General features: G+C 38.1%; 1 protein-coding gene and 1 pseudogene across 6 annotated transcripts in view; one reads left to right on the top strand and one right to left on the bottom strand.

Annotated features, from left to right (window-relative positions):
- SPATA9 (spermatogenesis associated 9) overlaps window positions 1-19128 on the bottom strand; it is a 61618-nt gene that overhangs the window by 16339 nt on the left and 26151 nt on the right. The window contains exons 2-4 of one of the 6 annotated variants that reach the window (XM_070794048.1): window positions 13162-13222; window positions 12182-12331; window positions 11347-11435 (exon numbers count right to left, since the gene is read on the bottom strand). In XM_070794048.1, coding sequence (XP_070650149.1) covers window positions 11347-11412 — 66 coding nt within the window. In that variant the 5' untranslated portion in view covers window positions 11413-11435; window positions 12182-12331; window positions 13162-13222. The other 5 variants (XM_070794050.1, XM_070794049.1, XM_070794047.1 and 2 more) reach the window with 5 other exon arrangements.
- Window positions 15109-16131, top strand: LOC139184004 (ATP synthase membrane subunit K, mitochondrial pseudogene; annotated as a pseudogene).

The raw sequence follows: 19128 nt of genomic DNA on the forward strand, positions 1-19128 counted from the left end.
AATTTGAAATATAGTTGATGGACAATAGTATGGTAGTCCTGGGTGTGCTCCATAATTTGACATTTGCAAACAGTATGAAACAACACCACAATAAGTCAAGTAACCATCTGTTCCCATACAAAGTTATTACAATATTGTTGATCATGTTCCTCGTGCTGCATATTGCATCCTCATTACTTATTATATACCTGGAGATTTGTGCCTCTTAATCCCCTTCATTTATCTCACTCACACTGCTCCCTTCCTCCATTCTGCCTGAAACCCCCACAACCACCCATTTGTTTCCAGGACATTTAAAAAATCTCTAGGCAGAGACAAGTGCCACCTAACTGTACATTGCGCCTGATACTAGGTGTCCAATAATTATCTCCTACCCTCCATACAGCTCACGGATCCCATTCTTGTATTTAAATAACTATATGAGTATATGATTTTTTTCCTTAGGATGTGAAAGTGAAAGTCACTCAGTCGTATCCGATATTGGGACCCCATGGACTGTAGCCCGCCAGACTCTCTGTCCACTGAATTTTCCAGGCAAAAATAGTGGAGTGGGTTGCCATTTCCAGAATTAACTTAATGAGCCTAAAGACAAAAACTTTTCATTTTGTCTCTGGATTTATTTGTTTTTGCATTTTTTAAAAAGAGCTCTTTCAAAAGTGAACAATTCTTATTCAAATATCATTGAATATTTGAATTTTTCAAACAATCCTTATTCAAAACTCTTATAAATATTTTTCCAGCTTACTTTAAAATTTCAAATGATAATATACAGCACATATACATAATGTACAATTTACTTGAAAACATTTTTTTACTAGTTAAGGTGCAGACAGAGCAAAGGAAGGATGTTAATGAGCCCAGGTTCTTCCATCTTCCCATACACAGTAAAGCGCCAAATTTGTTAACTTGAGATGTCTGGTTTTCCTTTTTTTTAATTAAATGAAAAGATCTTTAAATTCTACAGTGCTTTACAATTTATGGTATCATATAATCCCATAGTAACTCCTTTTCTATCTGTTAACCTTGTGCTGCCCCTCCCCTTTCCTTCTCCCCACTGGTAGCCACTAGTTGCTCCCTATATCTCTGAATCTGGTTCTTTCTTGTTTTACTCACTAGTTTGTTATCTTTTTAAAGATTTCACATATAAGTGATAAGAACAGTATTTGTCTTTCTCTGTCTGACTTATTTCACTTAGCCAAATGCCCTCCAAGTCCATCTCTGTTACTGCAAATGGCAAAATTTCATTTTTATGGCCAAATAGTATTCCATTGTGTAACACATCTTCTTTATCCATTCATCAGTTGATGGATACTTAGGTTGCTTCCATATCTTGGCAATTGTAAATAATGCTGCTATGAACACTGAGGTGCAGGCATCTTTCTGAACTAGTGCTTTTAACTTTTTGGGTGTATACTCAGGAGTTTAATTGCTGGGTCATATGGTAGTTCTATTTTTAGTTTTTGAGAAATTGCCATACTGTTTTCCACAGTGGCTATACCAGTTTACATTCCCAACACCAGCGCAGGAGGGTTCCTATTTCTCCACACCCTCAGCGACAGTATTTACGTTCTTTTTGATGACAGCCATCCTGACAGGTGTGAGGTGATATCTCATGTTGTTTTCATGTGTATTTCCCTGATGACTAGCAACGATGAACATCTTTTCATGTGCCTGATAGCAATTTGCATTTCCTCTTTAGAAAAATGTCTGTTCAGTTCTTCTGCCAATTTTTAAAGTCAGATTGTTGACTTTTTAAATGTTAAATTTCACAAAATATTTATATATGTTGGATATTACCCCTTATCAGTCATGTCATTTACAGGAATTTTATAGTATCCACTCTTGCATTTGGGTATCTAATCCATTTTGAGTTTACTTTTATACATGGTGTTAGAGAACACTAATTTCATTCTTATGTAAGTAGCTGTCCAGTTTTCCTAGCATTGCTTATTGAAGAGACTATCTTTTCTCCACTGTATATTCTTGCCTCCTTTGTCATAGATTAGTTAACCATAAGTGTGTGGGTTTATTTCTAGGCTCTCTATTCTGTTCCATTGACCTATGTGTCTATTTTTGTGCCAGGACCATACAGTTTTGGTTATTATAGCTTTGTAATATAGTCTGAAGTCAGAGAGCATGATTCCTCCCATGTGTTCTTCTCAGGAGTGTTTTGGCTATTTGGGGTCTTTTGTGTTTCCATATAAGTTTTAAAATTATTTGTTCTAGTTCTGTGAAAAAAAAATCCATTGGTATTTTGATAGGGATTATGTTGAATCTGTATGTTGCCTTGAGTGGTATGATCATTTTAATAATATTAATTCTTCCAATCCAAGAATATGGTATATCTCTCCATTTTTCTGCATGTCTTCAATTTCTTTCATTAGTGTCTTATAGTTTTCCAAGTACACGTCTTTTACCTCCATGCTGCTGCTACTGCTACTGCTGCTAAGTTGCTTCAGTCGTGTCTGACTCTGTGCGACCCAATGGATGGCAGCCCACCAGGCTCCCCCATCCCTGGGATTCTCTAGGAAAGAGCACTGGAGTGGGTTGCCATTTCCTTCTCCAATGCATGAAAGTGAAAAGTGAAAGCAACCCCATGGACTGCAGCCTACCAGGCTCCTCTGTCCGTGGGATTTTCCAGGCAAGAGTACTGGAGTGGGGTGCCATTGCCTTCTCTGATAGGTAGGTTTATTCCTAGGTATTTTATTCTTTTTGATGCAATGGTGAATGGGATTGTTTCTTTAACTTCTCTTTCTGATCATCTATTGTTAGTGTATGGAAATGCAGCAGATTTTTAAATATTAATTTTGTATCCTGCAGCTTTACTGAACTCATTGATGAGCTCAAGTAGTTTTCTGGTAGCATCTTTAGGATTCTCTATGTATAATATCATGTCAACTGCAAACAGTGACAGCTTTACTTCTTCCTTTCCAATTTGGATTCCTTTAATTTTTTTCTTCTCTGATACCTGTGGCTAGGACTTCCAAAACTATGTTGAATCAAAGTTGTGAGAGTCGATGGACATCCTTGTATATAATGTACAGCATACATACATAATACAAAAAGTATGATTTAAATTTTTAATGTTAAAATATAGTACACATACACTATGCATTGTACAGTTTAAAAGAAAAATAAAACAAAAGCCCTATATACTAAACCCCACTCCAGTACTCTTGCCTGGAAAATCCCATGGGTGGAGGAGCCTGGTGGGCTGCAGTCCACGGGATCGCTAAGAGTCAGACACAACTGAGTGACTTCACTTTCACTTTTCACTTTCATGCATTGGAGAGGGAAATGGCAAGCCACTCCAGTGTTCTTGCCTGGAGAATCCCAGGGACGGGGGAGCCTGGTGGGCTGCTGTCTATGGGGTCACACAGAGTTGGACACGACTGAGGCAACTTAGGAGCAGCAGCAGCTATATACTAAACAAACTCACAATACTGTCAGTTCTGAAAACCTCAAATCTTCTGTGAACATTCTGACAGAAAACACTTCTGGCATTTCTAAAACACATGACATGTAGCTCTCTGTTCTAGCAGAAAGTGAACCACAGGGAAATTACTTACAATGTGGTTAGACTGCATTCCAGGCAACAGACAAGTATAATTTCCATTATTCATTTAAGTAATTTTATGAGCTATTCTAGCTTTTGACTCATTGGAAAAGACTGATGCTGGGAGGGACTGGGGGAAGGAGGAGAAGGGGACGACAGAGGATGACATGGCTGGATGGCATCACTGACTCGATGGACGTGAGTCTGAGTGAACTCCGGGAGTTGGTGATGGACAGGGAGGCCTGACGTGCTGCGATTCATGGGGTCACAAAGAGTCGGACACGACTGAGTGACTGAACTGAACTGAACTGAACTGATTCTGGCTTTTCAATATATAACTTGGAGGAAAGAGTTAATAACAAAAAGAAGCAACTTTGAATATCATTTATTTGTTGAGTCCAAATATCTAAGTTCAAAACATCTTTTGGATTTTTTGATCTACAATAAACATCATATTTGTTTAAGGGCTAACATGATGTATCTTTATTTTAAATGCCTCAGCTTTTATCCTGCAGTCATAATTTTATTAGTGCTGTTTTTGTCATCAAATTTCAGTACTTCTCTTACTCGTCAGCATTTGCCATTGGAGATAATCAAAAGCTGTTCTAGCCTGTCAATGACGATGTATTTCTGCAACATCTGGTGTCCTACTGTGGCTTAGTCTATTAACTTTGCTGAGAAGTCCCATTAGCCCACCTGTGGTCTCAATCCTCATAGTCAACAGAACAGTAGAGGATGGGCTAAGCTGTGGGCTGCTACAGTTGCTATAATTCCAAGCCTCTTTAGAGCACAGCAGTCCTTACAAGCTGTTATATGGTAGGTAGAACAAGCACAAAAAATACACAGGTGCCATCAGTTGATATTATCTAAGCTGGCTGCAAACACACCTTGAGGAGAAACCACATGGTCTGCAGTATCCAAAGTTCCTGCACAAACAGATTCAATCTCTTGTGACCTTATGCTCTGCTGCACTGCCTCTTCCTCCCAACTCCTCCTCAAGGCAGAGCAGCTGGAAAAAGTTTGGTTTTACTTCCAATCACAATTTCCAGTTGTCCCTCAGTATCCCATGTGGATTAGTCAGTTCTGAGACCCCCAAGCATCTCAAAATCTGTGGATGCTTAAGTCCTTTATATAAAACAGTATTTGCATATAACTAGGCACATCCTCCTTTACACTTTAAATCATCTCTAGATTACTTATAAAACCTCATACAATGTGTTATATAAATAGTTGTCTGCAATCAGCAAACTTAAATTTTGCTTCTTGGAACTTACTGGAATTTTGTTTCCTGAATATTTTCAATCAGAGGTTTGTTGAATCCCGGGTACTGAGAACTGACTGTACTGCGTTTTCTCTCATTATAATTTATAATCAGACGGTGAGGGCCACATTGCCAGGTCAAACAGAAACGGAAAATGTGCAGTCCCACCATTACTGAAACCTTGTCTATGTGGTCATTAGTGTTTTAGGGACCTTCATTTTTTCAGCTGCAAAATATTAACATTCTGTAGTTTCCCTGTCCTGATTTTGTCAGTTCCTTTACAAAATCTTGGTGATCTGTATTGGCCTGGATTCACTGACTTTGCATGTGTATTTCAATTAACCAATCTTGATGCATTCTTCCAAACATTACACTAGATTGATCCATTCAACTTTCTCCTCTTTTACAAAATTGTCTAAGTTTTTATCTCTGTAGAAAAATAAGCCTATTTGTAATTGATAATCTACTAATCAAAAGTCTCCTGTAAGGTTCATAAAATTTGTGTTGACCAAAAATACAGCATTTATTACAAACAATATTTTAAAAAATTCAAGTGTGCATTATAGTAAAGCTTTATTGCACTTTTGGTTATCTTTCTCATTTTAGTTTCCTCCTGAGTTTAGGGCATTTTCCAACAGACTCAGTCTCTTCCTAATTAATATCATCTTTGTTTCCTTTAATGCTTAAATGGTTACAATTTGATGACTCTGCTTCCATTTTAAAATGCCTAAGGAAGGCATTTTGATACTTTCCTAGATAACTGAAAGAATTATTACTTTTTAACAAGATGTTTCTGATTCCTTTTATTTTCCCTACCACAAAACATGGAATCAATTTGTTCCCAAGAAGACCATCATTGCTTTTAAGAAGAACAGTGTTAGAAACCAAATCTGGGCACAGGAGTGCATGTTGAGTGGTTCTTCATGGCTCTGAGAATACAAAGTTGACAGCAGAGAAAAGGTTACTTATATTTTTTAAAATGCAGAAAGAGACATTCTTTTTAAAAAAAAAAAAAAAAAGTCACCAGTTTATGCTGATGGTTCCAATTCACTCTTACTTTCAGTGCGTTACTTTTTAAATTAGCTCTAACAGAAAATTTTAAATAAAAGGTTCTTCCTCATTGAAGTACCAGCTTTTCCTTTTTGTCTGCTATCAAGGAAATGGTACCCCACTCCAGTACTTTTGCCTAGAAAATCCCATGGACGGAGGAGCCTGGTGGGCTGCAGTCCATGGGGTCGCAGAGTCGGACACGACTGAACAACTTCACTTTCTTTTCACTTTATGCTATGTAGTTTCTTACCAAACCACATGTGTAAATTTAAATGTTGAACCCAAATTAAGAAGTCCTCATTTCTTTCTTTTCTTTCTAAAATTTTTTGACCCTCGGCCTAACCATCCTGGAATCTGTTGCAAAGTATACACATTCAGATGATTCTTTTTGTCATCATCGTCTGAGCATACCACCAAATGTCAGAAAAGAAAGTCTAACTCCCAACCACCACCACCTCAGGGATAAACAAGGGACTTAAAGACCGTTTACCAAAGAAACTTAGCATCAATCAGAGTGACTCAAGGATCCTGCTCCAGATTCCACTATTTGAGCTCCAATCTTTGAATACACATCCTGCTTTCCTCTTTTCTTTTTTTCCAGAGTGGTGCCCATTTTTCTGTCATCAGCAGTTGTAATGCTGAACTCCAATTTCTAGTAACACTGGCTTTTTACTACCCTACATCTCTGAAACCAGTCTGTCAGCAAGTCTTATTCAATTCTTTCTCTGAATAGCCCCAGAATTTGACCACTTCTCACCAGCCCCAGTACCAACAACTCATTCCATTAATGTTCATATGCCACTATCATCTTTTCTCCAGACTTGAAAATTAGCCTCCTCAGTGGACTCCCTGCTTCCACCCTCACCTACTTTCTTTCTGTTCCTCAACACATCAGCCAGAGAGATATAATTAAAACTTACGTCAGACCCGATCTTGCTTTTGTCCTCAAGCAGTGGCCTCCTGATGCACTCAGTGAGCACCTGAGTACCTACAATGGTCTGCGAAGACTGCCTTTCCTTCACCTCCCTGGCCTCATCGTCTTTTTCTCTCCCTTGTCCTCTTTTATTACTTGTCGAGCTTGTTAAGTAGACCCCCATCGCAGGGACTCTGGACTAACGGTGCCAATCTAGTCCTCAAGCACACCAAGGTTTGCTCCCTCACTTCCTTCAAGTCTCAATTCAAGAATGACCTTTTCACTAAGACCCCCTTGGTCACCCTACCTTACCCATCAACTGTTCCCCCATCCCGCCCTTACACTTCACACCCCTTCTCGGCTATGTTTTCTTCTGCTTAAGATCTACTATTAACATAATATGTAGTTTATTTTCCTTGTTTATTGTTCTTATACTTGACTAGGATATAAGTTTGGGGGTGTATTATTTTAGGATGTAAGTTTTATGGCAGCAGTGTTTTATATCCGTTTGGCTCACTGATCCTTCGCCAGTGCCTGGCATAGTGACTGTCAAGCAGTAGATGCTCTGTAAATATATTTATTCAAATGAATGAATGAAAAATATAACAAGTTAATGTTGAGAAACATTGGAAAAATATAGGAAATATTAAGTAAGAAACCATCTAGGAAGTTTTCAGTACACAATGTGCTCTGCAACTTTCCCAATAATGATAGTACCCCACAAAAACAAAAAACTCAGCAAGGAGAAAAATACAACTGAATTACAGAACACTCTAGCTACAGTTCTACTCTCATTATACTTAGAAACCCCTATATATACCAATACAAGCAATTTCCAGACATCACTGGTACATCCCCAGTGAAACTGTGCCCCATGGGGTTAAAAAGCCCACTCTGAAGATGTACCCCATAGCGTTAACAGAAACTGGTGACTAACAATTCCTGAGCTAGTCTTACAGAAGAGCAGGGAAGTACTTGTTTTTTTAAAAAAAGACAAGACAGAACAAAACAAAACACTCTCTGCTTCACTGATCTGCCTTCACTGGTCAAGCTTGCCTTGACTGTTCCTGCAAATTGTGTACCTTCCAAGTGTCACTGGCTTAGACAAATATATCACAAGACTTCTTTAACTGCCTCCTATAGGTAACACCTCTGACATAGGGCTTGCTAGTAATGGTTGCTTCAGGAACATGGAGCTAATCTTTCCCAGTTCAAACTAGTCAAGATCACATGATCATTCAACTGGCCTGCTTGGGTGTGCAATGGGTAACTTTTTGACATCAGGGGGCCAAAAGCTGCACCCTCAGTTCATGCTAACATCAACATTTTCTCAACAGGCATCCCATGAAGAAGCATATAACTCTGATATGCCTACAGACAGCAGACCTTAGCTCACCTTTTTCCTGCCTCCAAACACCTTCACTTGCACCTCTGACTACCCTACACTCTTCACCATATACATCCCAAGCCCCTTGCCTTTGGGGAGATGGATCTGAGATGTGTTCTGTCTCCTCACTTGGCTGTCTTATGAATAAAGCCCTTCTCTGCTGCAAATTTCAGCATCTCAGCATTAGGTTTGCTGCACATTGGGCAAAGAAAATTGGTTTGGTCATACCAGCACTTTTCATACCACGTTTAAAGAAAAAAAAAAGAAGCATAGAGTTCAGAAAAACGTATCTACAGCTGTAAAAATCCAGTTTTTGCATGGATTCTAATGTGCTCTGTCTACAATCCTCAGTTTTGTAGTACATAGTTAAATGCAAGATAGTGACCAAAAAAGGGGGTTATGTAACTACTTTTCATAAGTAAATTTGATCTTACATACCATAAAAAATTTCTCTCATCCAAGTAAAGATTATTTGAACTAAAAATTTTTAATTCCCTAATTATAGCTGCATTTTTTATTTGTTCAAACTTAAAAAGTTTAGTATTTTAAAATCCTCTTATAGAAATCACTTGCAATTTGCAAGTGTAAACCTTAAAAACTTACTTTTTACTAAAAGATGTGGATACTGAAGGTTTTGGGGTCTGGGCTAGTTCGAAGGGAAGGAGTGGACAATACAAGACCTCAGAGGCCAGAACCTCAAGCCAGAATTCTAAAATTAACTTTCCCCAGCCCTGGTGGTGGTGGGGTGGAAACAATGTCCTTAAAAATCTTTAGCTATGAAGAATTATTTAATAACCATTATTCTGGGTATATTCTTCTATAAAAATTCTACCATCACTACCATCAAATCTTTTTTTTTTTTTTTTACCCCAGGCCAGGAACATGACTTTTTCCTAAATAGGTGCCTGAAGTTTTTTTAAAAAAAAAAGATTTAAATACTAATCACAAAATTTAGAGATTTAAAATACAGTCCAATTACTAAAGCCCTCTAAGTAGTCTTAAAATCAGGATCATCCTTTCAGGATGTTTGGGAACTACAGACAATACTAGAAATAAAATCTGCAATATTTACAATCTGCCTTTTAACAATAACCTAGTTAGGGACAAAATATTGGCCTTGTTTTCTGGATAATTTATTTTTGGAGAGCAAATAACTTCAGTGTGCTACAATGTCCCCTAACTACTCAGGTTTCCTGCCAATCTCAGCAATATGTTCTTCAGAGTAAATGGTAGAAAAAGAACAATGTGCTTTGAAAATCAGAAATAAAATAATTTTAACTATGTTCATATTCTTCGTTGCAAAGATGGGGTGTGGTTCTTATAAGGAAATGGCTTCAGTGAGTTGGAAATAGGAACTTAAGAGTTCTTTGGGGATCAGAATATCAATCTATTTCACCATAAAGCGTATTTATGGCTCCAGTGATAATGAGGCTATGTAGAGGGTAGGAAGAGATGAAGGAAAGAAAGTTGCAGCTTTAATTAAATGAAACCCGGTTTCTCTAATGTTGGCAATGGTGGAGAAGCACAGCTTGGAAGGACAACAGGGCTTTCCAGGCTTAGGCTTCCTTGACTTTACCTTGACGTTTTCTCAATAATTACTGCCACTACTGTGCTGGCCATAACCATTTAAACTCCTAGACCAAGAAGCTCTTTCCTTAATAATCCAGAGCATGGCCAAGAAAAGTCTCTCATGTTTCAAAATAATTTATACCAAGACTATGGGAATACAAATAAAAGGAAGCAATTCGTTACTAGGACTAAAATATAGAATTACAAAGTCTGATTTGCCCACTAGAGCCTTAAGACTTATTCGACCCTACTTAGCCAACCACCATCTAGATGCCATCTTACCACTGTGCAGCCAGATACTTATACTTCAGTATCACTCCTTCCCAAAGTTAAGACCTAAGGGTGATGCCATTTATTCAAATTTACTTGACATTCTGGAAATATGGTATAACATTTCATACTTTTTTGGCATGACAGTACTTCCATTGGAATATTTTCCCCTGTTCCTACCCACTTACCTTATCCCTTTCTTCAACTTGAAAACTCCTATTCATCCTTTGAGACCCAGTGTAAGCATCTTTCCTCTATGAAGTCTTCTCTGACTGCTGTATGTAGAGTCACTCCTTCCTCTAAATTGTATATTCCTCGTACCATATTTCATCACAATTACTTGTTTATAACTCTGTATCCATTAGGTTAAGCTCACTGACTGAAGGAATGCTGTCCTGTGTATCTCTGTCTTCCTTCTTCCAGATCCAGGCAAAGGATTTATTAAATGTCTAATGCCAGCTGTCCTAATGAATGGTTAAAGGTTGCTCTAACACCTCTCCTTTGGAACGAAATATACAGACTTTGTGATTACCGTGTTACTCAAGAGTACTCTTTGGCTTCCTTCCTCCCTTTAGTGTTATGTCCCTCATGTTGATATTGCCAAAAGCCTGATTTCTGGATAAGCAGGTTGTTACTGCACCATATAACTTTACAACATATTCTATTCTGACTGTGGCCAAAATGACTGAAACCATTCTTCCAGTAAGAGTTGTGTACGTTTGAGTAAATTAGGTTACATGTGTCCCCTAAACAAATGTTACCTTTTCCTGACCAAATGTCTTTATGATTCTCTACCTAGCTCCTTCCATTCCCGTATCTTATCTTAAACCTTTTTTGGAACAGGTGTTTGAAACATATGCATATATATTTTGTTGAAATTGATATCACTATTTTCTTGCCACATTAAAACACACACTCGTGCCATAGTTACCTCTCCCGTGATATCATTTTTATCAGTTATATTTCTTCACTTACTTAATTACCACAGATTTTAGTCAAAGTATATCTAGATATTTTTCTGATTTTTACATTAAGCAAATCTTAAATAAACTATGTTGCAACTATAGCTATGAGAATGTTCTAGATTTCCAATCTAAAGGTACAGTGATTGTCCTTAAACTTAATCCTTCTATCTGCCTCACTTCCTTGCCCCACAATCTTTCTGCTTTACATAGACTCCTTCCAATGAGTCAGAGTTGAAGTGGTGTTTTCTGAGGTGAAAGGAATGTTTTCCTATGTTTCAAATACTGATCTCATAATCACAAATTCAGTAATTGGTATGACACTAAAAATACAATATATGTTTTACAATCCTTTTCAAAGTTATAAAATCACATTACCTGATTAGACTGCGATAATCTGAGGACGGTAGGGAATTCATCTTTAAACTCATCTATAAGGTCCATGATTACTTTCTGGATCCCCTCAACTAAGACAAAAAGAAATTAGGGGGTAAAAATATGCTTAACTAAAAATCTCCTAGACATAATTCAAAAGAACATGGAACGCTGCGTCCACCTTGGGGATTTAACTCCCGGTTTCCATACCCGGATCCCCTTCACAAGAATAGTGTGCATACTTCTTCCAGAAAAGTTCTTCAACACCTGCCCACATATCCACCCAACAGGTTTGATTGGCATGTTGAGTTCCTACTTCACAGCAAGCTTGCAGGCCTGGGCACTGCCCATCCTTCTCTACCATTAGTGAGGGGTGAGGGTAGCCTTCCCACTCAGGGAAGCAAGCGAGGACAGAACCCGCAGTTCCGAATTCTTTGTTACTGCACAATGGGCCTCTAAGAACTTGCTACAGAATCCTCTGAAATCACTCTGGGCCTAAGAGGAGGAAGAGTGTGTTTGGAGCCACAAGGGGAGGAGAAATGAGATTTAAAAATGAAGCACACCAAGGAGTTCTGCAATAGGGATTGAATTTTGTCTCAATTTCTGCAGTGATACTTCAATTATTGGATCATCTGAGAACAAAGCTCCCTTTGGAAAGAGTTGGCATACGCTTTAAAAGAAATGCTTCACCTTTGATGCCAAGCGAGAAAGAAACACCAGCAGTTAACTCAGAAAGAGACTTCTGCACAGGCTGTTTTCCCTTCACCCAAATGAGGATCACTAGGTCAGACCAAGGCAAAATCATGAAGTCTTTGGTTTGCCTTCTTCAAAATCTCACCTTTCTGTTTTCTTCATCCTTGTCCTTTTGAGTGCTTTCCCACTTCAGACAACCATTATTTTCCCCTTGTCAAAGCTGGAAGGAACTGCATGTCGTGCAGACTTGCTTATATTCTGGGCCTCCCAAGTGGAACCAGTGGTAAAGAACCACCTGCCAATGAAGGTCGACTTAGAGAGAGCTGGGTTCAATCCCTGGGTTGGGAAGATCCCCTGGAGGAGGGCATGGCAACCCACTCCTGTATTCTTGCCTGGAGAATCCCATGGACAGAGGAACCTGGCAGGCTACAGTCCACAGGGTTGCAAAGGTTATATTTTAGTGTGGATGAGCTAGTTGGTCAACTCAAATCCATTTTAATTTGAAGCCTTTATATTTAACTGTAGCTAGATGGGTTTCTTCAGCAAGCATAAAACTGGCAGCTGGAGGTCTGTGTAAGGGAACTACCAGGAAAAGAGAAACGATCATCTTAGGATCCTTCTAGCTTGTGGTGCCTGCCACCTGGTTTCACCCAGTCCTCAGTCCTCACCTGAGAACACTCTCCATCACAGCATCACCACCTCTCTGCCTCTGAACAGCACCTGCTTCTCTCCATCAGAAAGCTGATGCTAAAGAGAACTATACCCTTACCATTTGGAACGTGAAATCTACTGCCAGAAAGAAAATATTATTAGACAGTGATGAACACATGAACTGGGAGTCTACATGAAAATGAAACCCTTTATTTGCACTATTAAGACACCTGGCTATCACAGTCTACCAGAGTAACACCCATTAGGACCTCTCTCTCTCTCTTGGTCATCTGTGTTCTCCACTCCCATCAACTCCTGAATTCTTTTTTCCATCTCCCATCCTCAATGTCTGAGCTCCCAATTGCTTCACCTGGTTTTCTTTTCATCCATCTCATCCTCCTAGGCATCCTGTAAAATTTTTAAAAATCTATAGGAAAACATATCATGTTAATATTTCCCATACTCCAAGCTTACCTGACTCTGTTGTTAGTTATGCTAATGAAATTCTTTTTGTCTTTTCTTAATGGCCTTCTCCCTGCAAAGGAAGCAATGGAAAAAGACAGGGTGATAAGTAAAAAAAAAAAAAAAAAACCCATCTTTCCCTACTTACATTTGTGACCATATCTGATAATATTTAATATTGGGGCTTTATTTAATCATATTTTATGCCTATATCCTTACATATATTACATTATTATAGACTAAGATGAAATAATGTCAGTGGCTATCTTTAGTTATTTGTTGTTATTTACAACTCATGATTGAGTATTCCATACTTAAAAAATTTGGCAAATCTAATACAATTATGTAAAGTTTAAAAATAAAATAAAATTAGAGAAAAAAAAATAAAAAAAAAATTTGAATTAAAAATTTGAGGTAGCTTGCATGTAAATAGGATGTTTGTAAACTGAATTATTTGAAATGTACTAAGGGAACTTTAGTCTTTAAAAGTACAATAACTAACCCTAGATAAATCCTCCTGGAAGGTAAAGAATCATCTTTCTTTAGAGTGACTGCAAATGTTTAGCTTTTAGTCTAACAGTATCCTCTTTTTTATTGGAATATAGTTGCTTTACACTGCTGTGTCAGTTTCCACTATACAACAAAGTGAATCAGCCATATGTGTGTATATATATCCCTTTTTTTGGATTTCCCTTCCATTTAGGTCACCACAGAACACCTAGTAGATTTCTCTGTGCTATACAGTGGGCTCTAATTATCTATTTTATACATAGTAGTATATATATGTCAATCTTGATCTCCCAAACCATCCCATCACCACCCCCTTCCCTCATACAATGTGTCTTTATCTCTGTGTGTCTATTTCTGCTTTGCAAATAAGATTATTTATACCATTTTCCTCGATTCCACATGTATGTGTTAATATTATGATATCTGTATGATATCTGTTTTTATCTCTCTGACTTACTTCAGTCTGTAGGACAGTCTCTCGGTCCATCCACATCTCTGTGAATGAGTGTTTCATTCCTTTTTTGGCTGAGTAATATGCCATTGTATATCTGTACCACATGTTCCTTATGGATTCATCTGTCAATGGACATTTAGGTTGCTTCCATGTCCTGGCTATTATAAACAGTGCTTCAGTAAACACTGGAATCAGGTATAGTTTTGAATTATGGTTTTCTCTGGGTATATGCAGTAGTGGGGTTTCTGGATCATATGGTAGTCCTATTTTTACTTTTTAAAGGAACTTCCATACTGTTCTCCATATTGGCTATGTCACTATCAGTTTACATCCCCACCAGTAATCATCTTTTTAACATGAAAAATAAATACCTGCTAATATCTTGTAAATACAGATTTTCAAAGATATATATACACACACACACAAAAACACACATTTTGCTTCTCCTTTAAAATGACTTAATAACTATATTCTACAATTCCAGTTGAGTACCATTAATATGAAGTAGACCTGGAAAGCCTGATGGAAGTCTTCAGATAGTTACAGTAAAATGATAGACCACACCGAGGACAGAATTAGCAACAGTGGTATTGCCATGCAGTTTAGGAACTTCTGAGGTTGGTTAGATGATAGGAAACTGGGAAGGTCAGATTTCCTGTTGTCTGTTTCCTACATCACAATATAAACTTCATGAGCTCAGGGTCTTTGGTTGGCTCAAGTTTATATTCCCAATACGTGATAATGCTTTTACAGTTTTACAAAAATATGTCCTTAATGGGGCTCCCCTGATGGCTCAGCAGGTAAAGAATCCTCCTGCAATTTGTTACTTATGTCTTGGGCAGGATGAAAATTTTAATCATTAACAAAGTCCATGTTAATGATTGAATGCATTAGGGGGAGGTGGAATCTTCCAGAGGGACTGAGGGGCAGCGGCTTACTGTGAAGGACACAGGCCGTGGAGTTTGAGCCTTTTGGAAGACTGAAATCATGGGGGTCCAGAAACTGATGCCTAGTTCCGTTTCACTGGTATCAAAAAATATTGTAACTCTTACACCCTCACAGGGAGAATGAATTGTGTGCTGGCCACATACAGAGGTATTGCTTTGACATTCTTAGACTTCAAGTGAAGGTCTAAAAAAACTCTAGCTGTAAAAGCAACATAAACAGATTGTGAACTGTACATTATGTGTTAAGTTCCCACGCTTGAAGAAGCTAATGTGAACTCATCGTGTGATACTCAATTTATATAATAAATTATGAAACTGGGAAAAAAAAGTCTGTGTGTGTCTGTGTGAGTCACTCAGTTGTGTCTGACTCTTTGCAACCCCATGGACTATAATAGTCTGCAAGGCTCCTCTGCCCGTGGAATTCTCCAGGCAAGTATACTGGGGTGGGTTGCCTTTCCCTTCTCCAGGGGATCTTCCCAATCCAGGGATCAATCTTTCCAATCCAGGTCTCCTGCACTGCAGGTGGATTCCTTACCCTCTGAGCCACCAGGGAAGCCCTACCAAAGTCTTCGTAGAGTCAATTAACTGAAATGTAAATGCAAAACACTTAAGATACATCACATACAAACAATAATGTTTATTAAACACCGTGGGAAGAAAATGTGTGTTCTCCATGTACAAAGTACTACATTTTAACTGAGTTTCCCTTATAGTGGCAGAACCTAAATAATTAACTGAATTAATTCAAGATGAGCTCTATAGGGAAATAGATACACTGAGAACGCTTGTCTTTGATTTTCCTTTACACTTTTGTTGCTAAATAGTACTGAGTAGATTAACTGCAGCCTATTATTCTATATATATGAGAATAGAAAATTAAAAGTGTACAAGTTCTTGGATTTAGTACTGATGCGTAAGTGAAAACATACAATGCAGTAAAGATCGAAAGACTATATACGTAAATTTTTTCAAATATTTACTTCTAAAAAGTAATCCCCAACTAAAAATCGAAAACAAATTGGAAAAAAATTACTTTCATATCAAATTGGTTACAAGACCTACAAATGATTTGAGTGGGTTTACATTTTTAATTGAAGTATAGTTGATTTTCAATGTTTCAGTTATACTGTAAAGTGATTCATCTGTATGTGTGTGTGTATGCAAGTTATTTTTTCAGATTATTTTCCATTATAGGCTATTACAAGATATTGAATATAGCTCCTTGTACTATATAGTAAGACCCTTGTTTTTATTTATTGGGTTCACCAAAAAGTTCATACCAGTACAGAAAAACCTGAATGAAATTTCTGACAAGCCCAATGTTTTATATATAGTAGTGTGTATTTGTTAATCCTAAATTCCTAATTTATCCCTTCCCTTCCTTTCCCCTTTGGTAACCATAAGTTTGCTTTTTATGTCTGTGAGTTTATTCCTGTTTTAAAATAAGTTCATTTGTATTCATATCATATTTTAAGATTCCACATATGTGTTATCACATGATATGTGTCTTATTCTGTCTGATTTACTCCACTGAGTATGATGGTCTCTAGGTCCCTCCATGTTATCTCAAATGGCATCATTTCATTCTTTTTGAGGGCTGAGTAATATCCCCCCCACCTTTTTTTTTTGCTTGTGGAAAGACTTTTCATATTGGAGTAGGCTGCCATTCCCTTCTCCAAGGGATCTTTCCAACCCAGGGATTGAACCTGAATCTCTTGCATCTCTTGCACTGCAGGTAGATTCTTTATCATCTGAGCCACCAGGGAAGCCCTTTTCATATATTATACTCTGATAAAGAACTTAAATGGAATTATGTGTAAATTAATATAAAATGATACCTCTATACCTCTGGTATTGGCAGGTTTGAACTTGTACTCAAAGTGAAAGAAAGTGAAAGTGAAGTTACTCAGTCATGTCTGACTCTTTGTGACCTGATGGACTGTAGCCCACCAGGCTCCTCCATCCATGGGATTTTCCAGGCAAGAATACTGGAGTGGGTTGCCATTTTCTTCTCCAGAGGATCTTCTCAACCCAGGGATTGAACCCAGGTCTCCCTCATTGTAGGCAGACGCTTTACCGTCTGAGCCACCAGGGAAGTACCTTAAGGAACAACCATAATCCTTGGAATGATTGCATTAATGATTTCTTGTCCTTAGTCCATTGGAAGCTTTTTGATTATAGGAACTCATAGGGCTCATTTTTGTTTTATTGAAATCCCATTTAGTTATAAATTAGTTGTAGATAATCAGTTGCTTCAAATAAACTGAAAATATATATCTGACTTTTGGGAAACTTCATAGGTTTCTTTATCTATCATGTAGGTGATTATATATGGATACATTAAAAAAATAAGAGATTTTTTTCACTTCAACTTGAAATATTATCCCTGTATATTGCATGAATGAGAGATTTCCCCATATTTCCATCAGAGTAATATACTTGCTTTAATTCTTAAGCATGAGTGAACATGATACAAAAATTTGTGCTGACTTACTTGTGAAGAATGCATTTAAAGCTATTTTAAATGTGTTTCAATTTGTGAGACTTTACTTATTAAGAAATTGGTTATTATACTTAACATTCTAATCTGGTGGTAAAGGTATTCTTAAGAATTTGCAAGTAGTTTAGATTTTCAAAACTGAATGAGCGAGAACACTGTATAACCATCCTGCTGCTCCTTTAGTGCAATACAGTAAAACTCTGAAATTAAAAAAAAATCAAAGAACAAAGTAAAACACCATCATGTTAAACAGAATGGACAAGATCATCATAAACTCATGATTTTTTTTTTAAACTCATGATTTTTAAAAATACCTTTTTTCTAGCAATACAGTTAGAAACACTCCCCCCCACCCCCTACCCCAGTAGAAAACGGCACATCTAAGAGCCAGATTCTGGGGCTTCCCTGGTGTCTCAGGGGTTAAAGCGTCTGCCTCCAACGCGGGAGACCCAGGTTCGATCCCTGGGTCGGGAAGATCCTCTGGCGAAGGAAATGGTAACCCACTCCAGTATTCTTGCCTGGAGAATCCCATGGACGGAGAAGCCTGGTAGGCTACAGTCCATAGGGTCCCAAAGAGTCGGACACGACTGAGTGACTTCACCTTCACCTTCACCACTGGGATTCTAGGCTTTAAAGTACCCCACCCTCCTACTAGGAACCAGGACTCTTTGAAGAAATAGCTGATAGAAGTCTGCATCAGCAGAAATACAAGATGAAGCAGGGAGGTCTCAGGCCAGAAAGGAAGAAAGCTTTTTGAAGATTAATGGGGCCCTATCGCAAAGAGTGGGGCACGACTGAGTGACTGAACTGAACTGAACTGATGAGGAGGATAACAATAAACTGTGGAAAATTCTTCAAGAGATGGGAATACCAGACCACCTGACCTGCCTCTTGAGAAACCTATATGCAGGTCAGGAAGCAACAGTTAGAACTGGACATGGAACAACAGACTGGTTCCAAATAGGAAAAGGAGTACCTCAAAGCTGTATATTGTCACCCTGCTTATTTAACTTATATGCAGAGTACATCATGAGAAATGCTGGACTGGAAGAAGCACAAGCTGGAATCAAGATTGCTGGGAGAAATCTCAATAACCTCAGATATGCAGATGACACCACCCTTATGGCAGAAAGTGAAGAGGAACTCAAAAGCCTCTTGATGAAAGTGAAAGAGGAGAGTGAAAAAGTTGGCTTAAAGCTCAACATTCAGAAAACAAAGATCATGGCATCTGGTCCCATCACTTCATGGGAAATAGACGGGGAAACAGTGGAAATAGTGGCTGACTTTATTTTTCTGGGCTCCAAAATCACTGCAGATGGTGATTGCAGCCATGAAATTAAAAGACACTTACTCCTTGGAAGGAAAGTTATGACCAACCTAGATAGCATATTCAAAAGCAGAGACATTACTTTGCCAACAAAGGTCCATCTAGTCAAGGCTATGGTTTTTCCAGTAGTTATGTATCAATGTGAGAGCTGGACTCTAAAGAAAGCTGAGCGCCAAAGAATTGATGCTTTTGAACTGTGGTGTTGGAGAAGACTCTTGAGAGTCCCTTGGACTGCAAGGAG

This window comes from Bos indicus, chromosome 7 (genome assembly GCF_029378745.1).
Source record: "Bos indicus isolate NIAB-ARS_2022 breed Sahiwal x Tharparkar chromosome 7, NIAB-ARS_B.indTharparkar_mat_pri_1.0, whole genome shotgun sequence".
Classification (NCBI taxonomy): Eukaryota; Metazoa; Chordata; class Mammalia; order Artiodactyla; family Bovidae; genus Bos; species Bos indicus.